The 14341-nt window shown below is 44.3% G+C and overlaps 1 protein-coding gene across 3 annotated transcripts in view; it reads left to right on the top strand.

Moving 5' to 3' along the window:
- Positions 1–14341, top strand: part of SUFU (SUFU negative regulator of hedgehog signaling) — a 99841-nt gene that overhangs the window by 51003 nt on the left and 34497 nt on the right. For 2 of the 3 annotated variants that reach the window (XM_030029859.2, XM_030029862.2), the window contains exons 4-8: positions 1245–1387; positions 3944–4029; positions 6100–6172; positions 10911–11067; positions 12597–12708. In XM_030029859.2, coding sequence (XP_029885719.1) covers positions 1245–1387; positions 3944–4029; positions 6100–6172; positions 10911–11067; positions 12597–12708 — 571 coding nt within the window. The remainder of the gene's footprint in view (positions 1–1244; positions 1388–3943; positions 4030–6099; positions 6173–10910; positions 11068–12596; positions 12709–14341) is intronic. The other variant, XM_030029860.2, reaches the window with a different exon arrangement.

Here is a 14341-nt window from a genome sequence, read left to right as displayed (position 1 = left end):
GGCAAGGCATCCCTTCCCACTCTCCTGTTAAGTGTGGCCTTTGGAGAGACCACAGTGAGGACTGCAGCCCAGACTGCCTTCATCAATGAGCTTGGTCAGGGAGAGGGGCTCTCTGCTTGCCACTGACTTTGGAAGCAGGCAGGCAGTACTCAGTTCATCCCTGGGACACTATACCTATGTCAGAGGGCAGAATATGGATTCCAGGCTGTTTATTTGTATGTGCTATAAAAGCTCTACCTGGAGTGGGACAAGCACAAGACCTGAGGACAAGGCAGTGGGCTAGGCAGCATTATTGCACACGTGCTCTAGGATCTGTGTGTAAATGGAGCATTCTTTCATTGGTGTGAAAATGGTCATGGTTGGTTGTTTTACTTCTAGTTCCCCCAGAAAGCAAGCACTAGCCTTTCCTGTGATGGGACAGCAGCATACAGAAGGGTTCTGGTGTGCCTTCTGGCATGCACCAGCTATGGAACATGGGATTATCTGGGGGTTTTGTCTTTCTAAGTAGGAGAAGAAGAAAAGAAAGGAATGCTTACAGTTGTGAAGAAGGACAGATAATTTCTGGCTCTTTGTTTTGATGCAGTCTGTTCTGACATAGAATGAAATTTATAGCCTACTGGTTTTCTCATTGTTTGGGTAAGAAGGAGCATATTAATTATAATTCTGCACCAGAGCCACCAGACAATTGGAAGAGAAAGTGACTTTGACTTAGACCATCACAAGTTGGGCAGCAGACTGTGGATTTTTATTAGATATAGCAGAATATTATTTGTATTTAATTCACATTTCAGGACCTTTTCTCTGTGGCAAATCAGAGCTGCAAATTAAGCATGAATCACCATCCCACAGACATTCAGTATGGCCTGCTGACTCTCTGTGCCCTCTCACAAAACGAGACTAATAGCAAATGAGAGACAAGCTAACTTTGTTTGTTGGTATTCCTGTGTTGGGATTAATATCAAAGCAGGACAACGTTTTTTGCCACAGGACTCGAGAGTGGGCGATTTTAAAGTCAGTGCTTGAATTCAGATGGCTCAATGAGACTCCTTTCCTGCTTCAGGTGCTTCAGCTGACTCGGAGACTCAGCAGAGCTGGCTGGAGGCAGTCACTGTGAATAGCTATGAGTGACTGTCCTAGTCCAGACCAGAGGTCCCTGCCTGGCAGCAGTCAGGAGCAGATGCTAACAGAAGGAATATCCTGGCAGACTTTATGGACTAAATATTTCTTGCTTCTCTTCCTTGCAGAAAACACCTTCTGCAGTGGTGACCATGTATCATGGCACAGCCCTTTGGACAACAGTGAATCTAGAATCCAGCATATGTTATTGACAGAAGACCCTCAGATGCAGCCGGTACAAACTCCTTTTGGGGTTGTTACTTTCCTACAGGTATGACGCAGCAATGGTGGCTCTGACTGTCACCTTCTGGACCTGGAATGAGGCTAACATTACATTTCATTTAGCTTTGATAAGTCAGATGTTTATTATCCTGTCTTCCGTCTTTCTTCCTTATTTGATTACCGTGGATCTCATCTTTGAGTTGTTACTCTGGAGGCATTCAGTAAGCATTTTACCAGGATTGAGCAATGGCACACTAGGTTCTTAAGACAGAGGTCTGTCTGATGGAGAGAAGGTTTACACCCCACAACAGACCTGGATTTGAATATTACATTACTGCTCTGAAATTTCAAACATGAACATAGGCAAAAAGGCTGAGAGAAACACTTTTAAAAGCTAATGTAGAGCTAAATTGAATTTAATTCTATGTCAGTATTGGTAAGCGATCCACTGGTTTGAGTTCCAGGTCAAGAAGAGTTTGGAGAAGGACTCAGAGTTGCTTTAGCATTATTTAATGGCAGAAATGTAGCTTGCAGCATTGACACAAAGATTCTTTAGAGGCTAAGTGAGTTCTCCTGTATTGATCTACTGTTTAAGAGGTTCAGGTTTGCTTTGCCAAAGAAACATTTAAAAAATCCCTTGCCGATTTAACCCTACTGTTCAGTGAGGGGAGCTTCCTTGGCCAAACACGTTTGCTTGCTTTCCCAAAATCCTTCTTCTCAGTGATGTCTCTTAGATATGGGCTGCTTTGGATATTTTTAAATTGCATATAGAGTTATTAACCTTAGTGGAAGAGCTGGCATAGTTTATGCCAACTGCTGATTTTTCCCTGCTCTGTGGAAAAGCTTCTATCCTGTGGGAAAATGCAAGTGTCTATACACTTCTACAATTTAAGCTTTGAGTTGCTCCCATTTGTCCTTGGCTGTAGTTGCAACATGTAAGGGGAAGCTCCATTACCACAGACTTGCACAAGACAACTGCTGTGCAAGGGCAAAGGCTTTCCTGAATTTTCTGAGGTGCCCAAAAGTCTGTTTTATCAACAAGAAAGAGATGGATTTGGGATTAATCAGTGAAAGGTGAGTTGTGGGACCTGGAAGGAGAGACAGAGAGCCAAGCTAAACAGGATTATTCCTGGCTGACTCCCCAGTTAGTGCTGCATTAGTCCGCATCTCTTCTTTAGTGCCCAGCTGTCCTGGATCAAAGGACAGTCAACTTGTTGCATCCTGAGGCTCTTGGCCTCTAATTGTCTACCACACATACAGTTGACTTGTTTTTCCCCTTTGTTTGGTGCTTGTTGTTATGGATTTATTTTGACCCATGAGGAGAAATGATTGCAAAAAGAAAAGAATGAACACAAAATAATTTCCTGTTTAGAGTCTTGCTGTTTATATGTAATTAGTGAGTGAAGGCCCAGGGAGCGGTGTCCTGAAGTGAGGGTGATTCAGGCTGTTCATGGAGGAGGCCTGGGAGATGGGTGGGGATGAAGAGCATCTCCAAGGGCTGGGTCCTGAGAAAATGAGCTCTGCAAGGAGCAGGGGAAGTAGGATATGCAGAACTCAAGTACATGCTGACATTGATGGTTTTCCACGCGGATCTCTATCAGTGCAGATAAGTGCTTGCAGCAAAGGCACATCATGCACTTCTGCTTGCTGGTCTTCAGAACTTAGTTTTTGGTTTTCCTCTTTTCTGAAAAAACATCAGTTGAACAGATTTTGACCGAAAATTCAGCGTTGTTGGAAAAGCCTTAGAGTGTTGAGGAAGGAAACAGGCAACAATGGCTAAAATAATTTTTCATCCCAAAGAGCAAATCATTGTGCTCAAAGGCACAAGCCAGTGGTTGATGGATCAGGAAGAAACTGCATTCCTCTATCAGCTGAAGGGTGTTTCACCCCTTCATTTGAAGTGGCTGATCTCAGCTGCTGTGAGAGAGACATCTGGTATTGCTCAGTGTGGCGGTTCCCATCCTGAAAAGCAAACACATCCTGCCTTATACAGGAGAGCAGAAGTCTGCAGTTGCCTGCAGTGACGAGTGGATTATGCGATGTGTAAGCAGCTTTACTTTATGGTGCCGGATAAGATGTAACCAGTCAGCAAACTGAGTTGGTCAAGGATTTATGAGCACCAAAGCATTCCCTTGTGGCAGTGAGTCCCTTGCAGCAGCGAGTCCCTTGCCTGATTGAAACTGCTGGTGCAGTATTGCATTTGCCCCTAGCATTTGGCTAACAGAGCAGTGTTTTGCATGTGCTCAGACCCTAACCTGTCCTGTCTTGTGTGGACTAGATTGAAAGGTGAGAACAGACTAGTGGATCTTCAGTAAACCTTGATTTGCCACCAGGCCCTCTTCATAGTTAAGTTCACATGTGCCATGCAAGATTAAATGTTATGTGACCAGGGCACTTCACATGGTAAGTGTAGAGAGAGGGCATAAGGAATTGCAGAATCCATCTGTTGTCTCAGGCTCCATTTGTCCTTGCTCACCTAGTTAGTTTAAAGAAATGGTGCTTCTCTGTATCTGCACTGTTTGATCCAGCACCATGTGGTACATTTTCTCTACAGTTCTTGCATGGTTCCCATCCAGTTTAGTATCTCTGTTTTCATTTACTCCAGATCGTTGGGGTTTGCACTGAGGAACTGCATGCGGCTCAGCAGTGGAACGGGCAAGGGATCTTGGAACTGCTTCGGACTGTCCCAGTGTAAGTGCTTATATAGTCCATGTAGGGGAGCATTCCCATAGAGAACAATTCAGTTGTTTATTTTTATTAACAATCTTTAACTTGTTGATGGAACTTATTTAATCCTGTGCTGTAGCAAGAGATGGGAATTCATTGCAAATCTGTTCTCACGCACAGACACTTAGATGGCAAATTAATGCATGTGGAAGTCCACATGTTCAGGGTGAAACAGAATGAGGTCTTGAAAGCTTAATTTCCTTCTTTTTACGCCTGCAGCATTTTCTCATTGGCTCTTCCTGAGAGAGCTGGGATAACTGTTACTGGTGACCTCTCAGTGCAGTTTAAAAGAAAGGAAGGAGAGGGTCTGACTTAACAGTGGCTAGAAAAACTTGGGTAGTGTCTGAAAGTGAGAAAGTCACTCTCAAACTGGCCCCACTCTTGGTGGAGTGTTCATGCAAGTGGAGTTCATTGTTATTTCTCCCATGGCAAAAAAACCCAAAAATGTCATTAAGGAAGAGATGGGTTTTAAATGTTAAATGATATGTTGATGCTTTATTTGCTGCCAGGTTGGGCCTAATCTTTTTTGGCTTGCAGGTGTTTTGTTTAAATATTTTTCTCTTATCTTTAGTGGAAGTTATTGCTGTGGCATTGTAGCTCAAAAGATTTTTTTAGAACAAAATAGTTCTGAATATGTGTTCCTGGGCACAATAGTATACTGTCTAGTGTCACAATGGCCTTTAATTGATGGATTATTTGGAAGAGCCTTTGCTGCTGGACTTCCTAAACTTGAACTTTCCCCTTTTAGGCACAAGTGCAGGTAATTCATGCGAATGTTCTAGAGTACGAGTGAATTTGTCCAGCTGCAAGCTTTGTTTCTAGGACCCCAAGACAATAAACACTGTATGCAGCTCCCTTGGCTCCTCTAAGTCAATACAGATATAGCACCCCTCAGTCTGTTCTTGTGTTGGTTTTTGGCCTTTGTGCTGTGGTACAAGCACCTTTCCAAGGATAAAATTAAACCCAAATGAACATGATTCAAAGGCAAAGCTGCGAACTACTAAGCCAGTGATGTGGAGTCAGGGTCATAGTCTCTTGCATCCCAGTGGGGAACTGAAGCAGGTCACACCTCTGCAGTTAGTAATTAACAGCTTCCAAAGTGATGTGAAAAAAGAGTGGCTATCAATGCATCTGAAAAGCTATAAAATATTAACTTTTATTGCTCCCGCTCCAAGTGCTTTAGGAGACTGTAACACAGACAAGGCCAGAGGAGGGGGCTTTTGACTGCAATAACAAAGTATCTTATGAAAAAAATGAAAATTTTTATGGCAATTCCAGAAGACTTCAGTTTTTACTTCAAATGAAAAGCACCATCTAAGGGTGACTTCTGTAGTCTGCTTGCACTGTGACCCAAACTAAAGTCTCCAAGTAGTTCATCTTCACAGTAATATGTTTTCTATCACCTTTGTTGGGAAGCATCTTGACCCTTGCGACTTTTATTGCTAATGAAAACAAAGATTTTCCCTGAACCATCTGAGTACTCAGCCATTAAGTACCAACTGGGCAAAACATCTATTGTGAGGATATTTGTCAGAGCAATAAGCTTTTTATGGTACTGAATATGATTGCTGATCTCAGCAAAAAGTGCAGTCCCATGGGACCCTGCTGCATCTTTAAGTATGTAGTAGAGGTATAAATCTTGACCCTATGCCTTGCCCATCTTTCTTAGACATAGGCTATGCTGGACTTCTCAGTCCCAGTTCAGGTACCTGTAAGATTAAAACACAGTTCAGTCTTGTATGAGTAAGTGGGTCCACACAGGGGGTAGCCTGTGTCAATCCTGACTGCTTTGCAAGACTTGGTGGTGCCAGACACTAGGCAGATAACAGCTAGGTCATGGAGAGCTTTCATTATGTATTTGGGAAATGTAAAGGACAAATGCGTTCTATGGGATGTATACGCAACATAGAGGGCTTCTAGGCTTGTTTTAAACTCTACCTTGTGCTTCTTTCCAGTGCAGGTCCACTCTGAGGACTCTGTTGGGGAGTACTAGCTAAAGTGCTTGTTTGGTTCATTACCTTTCTTTCTGTGTAGAGCTGGAGGCCCCTGGTTGATAACAGATATGCGAAGAGGAGAGACAATATTCGAGATTGACCCACATCTGCAAGTATGTCTTCAGTTTATAAAATGTCATGTCTTTTTGATACAAAGACATACAAAAATGTCTTTTGTAGTAGCCAGGGAGAATTGGTTTAATGGTATAAAGCAGTCCTATTATTTTCTGTAATGGTGTTGTGGTCTTCTCAATGTTTGCAATAATCCTGGAAAAGTCTTAGAGACTTTTGCCCTCTCAGAGGTGGTTCAAGAGTGCACATGTCCAGTCCCAGGTGGATGGCAGCTCTAGGAAGAAAGTTAGAGAAGAGAGACCGGGAAAACAGGATCTCATATATGAGACAAATTGGTAAGATTTGGACTGCATGTTTTAGAAAGGAGGAAAATAGATGAAGGTAAAAGAACATAGGACAATACAAGATTTAGAGATGATAGATCAGGAAATTCCTCCTTTGTTTTATATGCAACTGTAAGGAGATACAACATGCAGAAAACTCAAAACCAACTAAGTAATATTTTTTCACAGCAGATGTGACAGTGTAGCTCATTCCTGTAGGATGTCACTTGAGGCCAAGTAGTTAGTGTGGTCCGAGAAACAGTGGGAAGCTAGAAGTATCTCATGCAGTTAGTAATAATCCATGCAGGAAGATATAGTAAACCTTCAGAGTTCAAGTTAATTTCTGAAGTTTCAAGATCAGAATAGGACCTCTATGGAGAGGTTACCATCCCATGGACTACTGCTGATCCGTGCATTTGGGAGACATTTCTGCATCTCTTCAGCAGAGTTACACTACTGAAGTACCTGGGTCCCAGGCAAATCCAGTGTGGTGCTGACCTTGTTTCAGTGAATCACTGAGTATTTGCCTTTAACAGAGAACTTATGGCTTAGCCTGGTAGGGCACGTGCATATGTGCACGTTTTGTACAAGCTGTTGCGTTTACTTTATGGTCTGCGTGTCTGCATCTGATTACCCTCAGTTGCCTCACAGCATCTTTTATTTTGAAAGCTTAAGAACAAAACCAAATTCTACTTTTACTGTTTTTAAGGTTTTGTTCATCTAAAATAACCCCGGTCTGAGACACACCAAAAAAAATGTTCCACAAATGTCCCACAATATGGGAGCTAATACAACTGCAAGTCCTATAAAGTTTTTAGGCTCTTAAAAATTTTGCCCTCTCCCCTCCTGGAGGGTGTTTCTGTTCTCAGCACACTGGTGATTCCTGATGATAACAGGGTTTTCTTCAATTTACTGTAAATGAAAAGTAGCTCAGCTTACTGGAATCTGAGTCAGCCAAGGCAAGTTAAGGCAAATAAAGAGTACCTCTGCCTCACCAGTGTGTCCTGCCACTGAAAGCTGCTATGTCTGTGGTCTTTCCGGACTTCCTCACATTGAAGACATTCCTGTTTCTGTTCTCTCTTGCCCTTGCAGTAGTGTGTATGCACAGGTGTGTGTGTGTGTACCTCCTTCCTGCTCTGCTGCTGCAGCCCCTGGGGATTCACAGGGCAAAACCCGCTGCTGTGACGCAGAGTCCCGCAAAGAGCCTTTGCTGAGTGCAGGGAGCTAGGCTGTTTCGGGCTGGGTTCAGCTATGTCATGTGCCTCCTGCTCTAATTAGTGGGGAAAAGATAAAGTGTTATTTGCTTGGCTTTTTCTTGGTGGTGGTACAGGGTCTGTGAGAGCTGAAAGGCAGCAGTGGAAGGTAGGTGGAGGGGAGGGAGGGAGCAGGCAGAGAAAACAGACAACTTTCCTGGGAGCAGGCAAGCACGTTGCCTGCCTGGGAAGCGGGCAGAGCTTGTTTTGAGGCTGCATTGTCTCTTGTGGGAATTGGTTGAGGCCTAAACCCAGCCCTGGCAGCAGCAGCTGTACTTTCTGTTCGGAGTTGCTGAGAATGGATCCCAACTAAGATGTCATCCCAGGATGTCGGCAATTAACGCTGTGGCAATGCTGGCTGTTTTCTGTGCAGCCAGGCTTCCCTGTAGGCCATTCAGATTTCCCTGGCAGCACTGTCAAACAATCCCGGTTGGTCCCCAGCTCTGTGCTGATTCTCAGTGCTTTGCTTCTGTTTTAGCAGATATCTCAGAAGAGAATAAAGCTGATTTGAATTTCCTGAGTTGTGGTTGCCGCTCTGCGGGTCACGCTGCAGTGCTCTGGCTTGTTTAGAAAGGGATCAATGACTTATAAGAGCCTCAGAGCATCTCTCCCACATGCTGAGAGGAAAATGGGACAGAAACATCCTTTCTTTGAGGAAGGAAAAAGCTGAACCTCCTTTGCCCTGGGCTGCTCCAACCTCCTGCTCAGGCTGCCCTTTCAAGGGAGGAAGAACAGCCCCTCAGCCCAGGCACATCTTTGCTGGCTAAAGATGGGGTAAAGCTGTGCATTGCCCCAGCTGAGAGTCTGCACTGATTAGGGTTTTTTTGGTGTTTTTCCCCCTTCAACATCAATACTTGCGAACGTTATAAAACAGGCATGCAAATTAGGCTGCCTTAGGCCAGCTCATTTCCATCAGCCCCCCTTGATCTCCAAGGGATGCCAACAGAGCAGCACTTCTTCCCCTGAGGAAGTGCTCTGCAAACCAGCTGAGATGCAGATGATGAGTCCCTTTCCCCCTCCCCGAGGCTCTGCGCACTGTCCGGAGGCCCCGACTGTGGCTGTGAGCGGGGGCCTTGGCTGCAGGGGTGGAGAAGGACATCCCACGAGAGCCTCTGCCCGATGGAGTCCTCGGGGCCCTGTGGGCTCTCTGCTCCCTGCTCAAGGGCAAGTTTGGTGGCTCTCCCATGCTTCCCCAATCACTGGAGTGAAAAATAACCATGCTGACAAGTTAAACCTCTCCATGCCAGCTGATTTGGGTCCTCACAGAGCGCCTTGGTGGGCTCTGGAAGGATCCATATGCTAAAATATTACATAGAGCATCATTTGCATATGTAGGATCAGATTTTTTTTTTTCCCCACAACTTCTATTTCTGGGTGAAACAACTAATTTTATGTTTAGGATATAACAAAAGAAAATCCCAGCAGATTTATTATTTCTCAGATTTTCCCATTACGTTTTCATAGAAGCCAGTCTCCCCTGACGCCAGAGGAAGATCCCAAAGAGGAGTAGTCTTTCAGGGAGAGAGGCGGAAGGAAGGCAGTGTCTTGAATGCTTAAATCTAAGTCAGGACTGCTCTGGTCCTGCCCCCAGCCACAGGCTTCTGCCTCTGCTCTTGGGCCAAAGAGCCAGTTTAGGGAGGTGATCCATCTGAAAAAAAAAAAAAAGAAAAAAAAGGAGTTGGCTCAAGGGAAGGGGTAGGAGCACATGGAGGAGGGTGGGACTGCAGCCACTGTGAATTACATCAACTTAAACTGCTGTGTAGCCACACCCTGAGTGCTTCTGCTTATCTTTGAGCTGCTCAAATCCTCTCTTGAATGGTCACAAGAACAGGCAATGCCCTTTCCTAGGGTGCAGTGTGCGCAGCTGGGCAAGGGGAGGAACATATGTGGGGTTTAGTCTGGAAACTGCTTCTTGGGGAACGGATTTTGCAAAGCGCTGGATGCTCCCACGGTCTCTTGACACCAGTGGCAAGGTCAAACTGAAGGGTAGTAATAACAAGCGGAGGGATCTGCTCCCGTTGTGCGTAACACAGCTCTGTTCTTTCCTCAAATCTTCAAAGTTTCTGTCCCACAAGCAGTGGGACTTACTGCCTATTCTGAGGTGACCCAGATGTAAGCAGTGAGATGGCGGTCTTGCTGGTGCCACTGAGCAGTACAAGAAGTGACACCCCTTCAGAAGAGAGGAAAACGAGCCGGGTTGATTCAGTGCCAGGGGAGAGGTGACAGCGGTAAGAGCAGCCCTTCCTCGGTGTAGCTCAGCCCTGAGTTTGTTCAGCTCAACATTACCCCCTTGTGGGACATAGGTGGAAATTCAGACTAATGCCAGTTCCCCTAGCAGGTGGGTGTCCTGTGGAACTTTTGGCTGCAGCTTAGGGCAGTCTTGCTGGCAACAGATGCACGTGTCCTTGAGAAAATGCATGGTGTCTGAGAATATGCAGCTGCTTGTGGTTGGTGTGCGACAATTCCAAGACCCAAATGGTGGTTACATGCTTGGAAAATCCAACTTGCAAGGGAGGGAGTTTGTGTATTTTGCCAATAGAGAAAGCTATGCAAAAGCTTTGACATTGTGAACAGACCTGTGTCTTCTTGCACGTTTGTCCTTTACTGAACACCCCAACACATTGAAAAGCAGTGGTTGTCTGGGCAGTTTGAAAATGATGAACTGCTGTGAATGAGGAGTCTCTCTGTGAGCTGTTTTCATTGTGGGACTCCTCGGTAAGCTTGGAAAGAGAACGTAAGTGTAGTTTTTCGGGGGTTTGTTATCATTGACATGTAATAGGTAGACTGCCAAGCTGTGCTTCGTACAGGAGTGTATAATGTAGTGTCATAAATACTCTGAGCTGGTGTAAACCGGAGCTAACACTGAAAGAAGCAACCCTGCATACCCCAGGCCATTGATTTCCACCTCTGTCTTTCCCTGCTTTGTACCTGCCAGGGCCACGTAGTGAAGCAGTGGGAAAGGGGCAGGAGTTCAGACCAACCTGCTGTGGAAAAGGTTTGTTCCAGTTCAGACCAGCTCCCTGATTTGGCTCAATGTGCAGTCACTGTTAGGTGATACATCAAAGCACGGGGGCCAGAGAGTGGAAACTGGCTGTGGAGGGGGGAGATGCAGGAGCTGCTGGAGGTTGGGTTGAGCCAGGGTGGGTTCCAGCTCAGGTTCAAGCCACGCCCAAAAAAGTCGTGGGGTTTTGGATCTTTTCAAGCAGGAGAGAGTCGACAAAGGGATTGAGACAGATGGCTCAAACCTGAGTGGAGTGAGTGCCAAATGTGCCTGGGATGATCTCAGCCGGCCCCCGGAGGATGACGAAGACAGCAGGAGCATTTGCATTGGGACCCAGCCGCGGCGGCTCTCTGGGAAAGGTAGGAGGTCCTGGGCAGAGTCGCTGTCATGGCCTTTCAGTTTTCTGATGGGTCTGGGCAGTGGGCTGATTCATGCAGCATTTTGGGATTCATAACAAACACCACAGTTACTGGAAGGCTCAGTATGTCTCGGGAGCAAAATGAATTTTGGTGTGGCCTCTTTGAGGAAGGCAGGAGAGAGGAAGAGAGATCTTTGCGTTGTTTTGTCTAAATGTTTCTTTCAGTTTTTAGGCTATTGTTATTCTAAATCTGCAAAGTTAAACTGAGCACTGGGTGAAACCAGGACTGTAAACACCTGCAAGGTGAAGCAACTGCATTTTCCCAGGCTGTGTTTCCTTACTAACATTGTCACTTCTTGGGTGGCAAGTTGGACTGACGCTGCACATTGCTGTAGCTGAACTCAAGTGATTCTTGCAAATACGGAACTCTGGAAAGAAGAAGTAAAATATGGTGGAGTTCCCCTTTGCAATGAGATGCCATCTCAGTGTACAGATGTCATAGCCATTACACATGCTTGAAATTATGCATGTTACCTTTCAAATGGGTGAAGCAACATAAAATTTGAGGGCTCGAGATTTCCTGGAATTAACGATGGTTTCCACAGGAATGGTATCTTACTTGTTTTTAAGTCCATGGTAAAAAAAATATTTAAATGCACATAGAGTTCCTTCTGGCTGCTGTGCAAATATTTTGAACTGCACTGGATCTAAAAAGGCTACTTTCCCTCAGCTCTGCAAATGAAAAGCCCAAGACAGGTATACATGGTGATATTTGTTTATCCTTCAAAAGATTTTGAAATAATTTGGATATTTTTTTCTCTACCCGATTCCCACATTTCTCAAAAAAAGATGAGGAAACTTCTAAGAAAGGTAGGAAAGCATTGTATTAATGTATTTGGCCATTAGACATTATAGGAAAATGAAAAAGTAAAAAGCCTACATCTGAACTGGATAATTTGCAGTTTATTTTCAAATGTGAGCTTGAGGCTAAAGTTTGCCCTGCATAAAATTCCTTTCTTTTGTGGATCATGTTGTAAATTAATAAACACATTTGCAAAGCCAGTTGCAAAAACTCAGGAACCTCCTTGCGCTTGTTTGGTAAAGGAACAAATTCCTGTTATGCCTAATGGGAAAAGTGACTTCCAGCGCAAAGGCTGGAAGTGTCAGGAGGTTCTGTGAGAGGTGCAGAGACAGCAAACACGTCATTTATGAGAGGATGCAAAACTACTCAGAATTTCCTCATCAGGAGGGCTCAGTACCAAAGGTTCCAGTTCTCCTTGCCTGACATAACATCGCAGCCCAAACCAAGAGAATTTAAGCTGACTTTATAAAGTGAAATAACTCCTAAGGTGCAGGAAGAGCTGCTAAGAATTCACCCTTAGCATCTCTTCATTTCTTTCTGAAGGGGAAGAGTTTAGATGAAACACACCATAGAAACAGGCCTTTAAAAAAAAAAGCTGACGTCTTCTTGTGTCTGTGATGTTTCTGGGGACTCTAAATCATGCTAAATAAAAATTTATATCTTTGCAGATACAGAGCAAATCAGGGAGACTCTGCGAAGAGGGCTTGAGATTAACAGCAAACCTGTTCTACCTCCGATAAATGCACAAAGACAGAACGGGTTGAACCACGACCGAGCACCGTAAGTTTCGCCCTGCACGCTCAGGTGGTAGGAGGAGGGAGGCTAAAGAGCTCAGCGTGGAAAACAAAGTTAAAGCTGGGTGGGAAAAGACTTGACAAGGGGAGAGGAAGGCTAGCAGCAAATACTTGCAAAGCACAAGAATAGGGGGCGAAGAGTTGTTCAGGTTGGGTTAATGGACTAGTACTCAGGAGGGCAGATTTTGAGAGGGGTTTCGGACAAACCTTGCTAATGTAGAGTGGCTCTGACTATGATCTGGAGAACCTGCTGTTCCTGGTGCACGGTGTTTGAAATCCAACTGGACTGAGCCCTGTAAAATGTAGTGTGATGAACAGTGCTATGGTATCCAAAGAGCTAGGTGGCATAAATGAGTGTTTGCTGATATTTTTGCCTGAAGATTTTGTTTTCAAGCTCATAATTACACATCTCTTTGTTAAAATGTTGATTTTTTTTTTTTTTTTTTTTTTTTTTTTCCAGTGACTTTGATCTTGCCTTGCTTAAGCAGGCAGGTACTGGCAGTAATTACATGCCAGTACTACCCTGGTCTCTAATAGTCTGTAGACTAACAGATGATTTAAGTGGGACTAGGTGGGCCTGTAGATCTCTCCTCATTTGTAGCTTTTGACTTGAGTGAATCTATAGGGAATTACTTGTGGTTTCAAGCCATCTGCAATATTTGCACTTCCATCTTTTTGGGTTTCTCCCCTTCACCTCTTAAGCTTATTTGCTAGTTAAATGTCTTCCCATCAATTTTAATGTTTTCATCTAAATGATACAGAAAGGCATGCATCTTTGCTGCACTCTTTCATCGTGGTATTTCCTTTGGTTTCCTAGTCTCCGATGAACATTTGTGCTTTCTTGTTCCAAGAGTAAAGATCATCATGAAATCAGCTCTTTCCTGTAGTGCCAGGCAGGGACAGCATCCTGCTCTGTTTCAATTCCTGTTTCTTTCTTAGTTCAAGCATTTCATAAGAAAAATATTCCTTATACTTGGTTAGGACCTTGATGTCCTTTCTTGTTCCGTTTTGTGGGTGAATTCTGATTTGCCTTACGTATGAATGTTTCTGAGTTGCCCAGTCCTTTGGGGGAAGTAATATGTCAGTTGCTGATGCTATGTACTAATGAGTAATATGAGATATTGGTGCTTATTAAAAAAAAAATCTCAAGTGGCTTTATTATTGCTTTAGGAATAATCTTACTTTTGCTATATAGTTATTAGATGGAGCCAGATTCTGACCTGACTCAGATTTTAAGTAGTACTTCTCTGCCTGCAGGTTGGTCCCATTGGACCATTGGTTGGTCCCACTGGCCCTACTGAAAAAATAAAATTATACCATCTGATTTACATGAATCACACCCAGCCTTGGAAGGCTCAAAAATATTGAGCAGGATTTCTCATAGATGCTGGGCTCCTGCATGAATCTGCATGCCCAGTAAAAGCTCTGAGTTCACAGTGGTCAGGGATGACCAGAAACATTTGGGGTGTGCATTGGGTCAGGGAAGCAGCTGATGGGTAAGCTTTAATGCTGGGAGGCAGTTGTTGCTTAGATAAGAAAGCTCGACGTTATTCAGGGTAAGGTAAACAGAGATACGCTCAAGACAGAGTGGTGAAAGGTTAGCAGAGGTCTAAGATGAA

Source organism: Aquila chrysaetos, chromosome 11 (genome assembly GCF_900496995.4).
Source record: "Aquila chrysaetos chrysaetos chromosome 11, bAquChr1.4, whole genome shotgun sequence".
Classification (NCBI taxonomy): domain Eukaryota; kingdom Metazoa; phylum Chordata; class Aves; order Accipitriformes; family Accipitridae; genus Aquila; species Aquila chrysaetos.
Note: the sequence above shows the minus strand (reverse complement) of the source record. Positions and strands in the feature narration are given on the sequence as shown.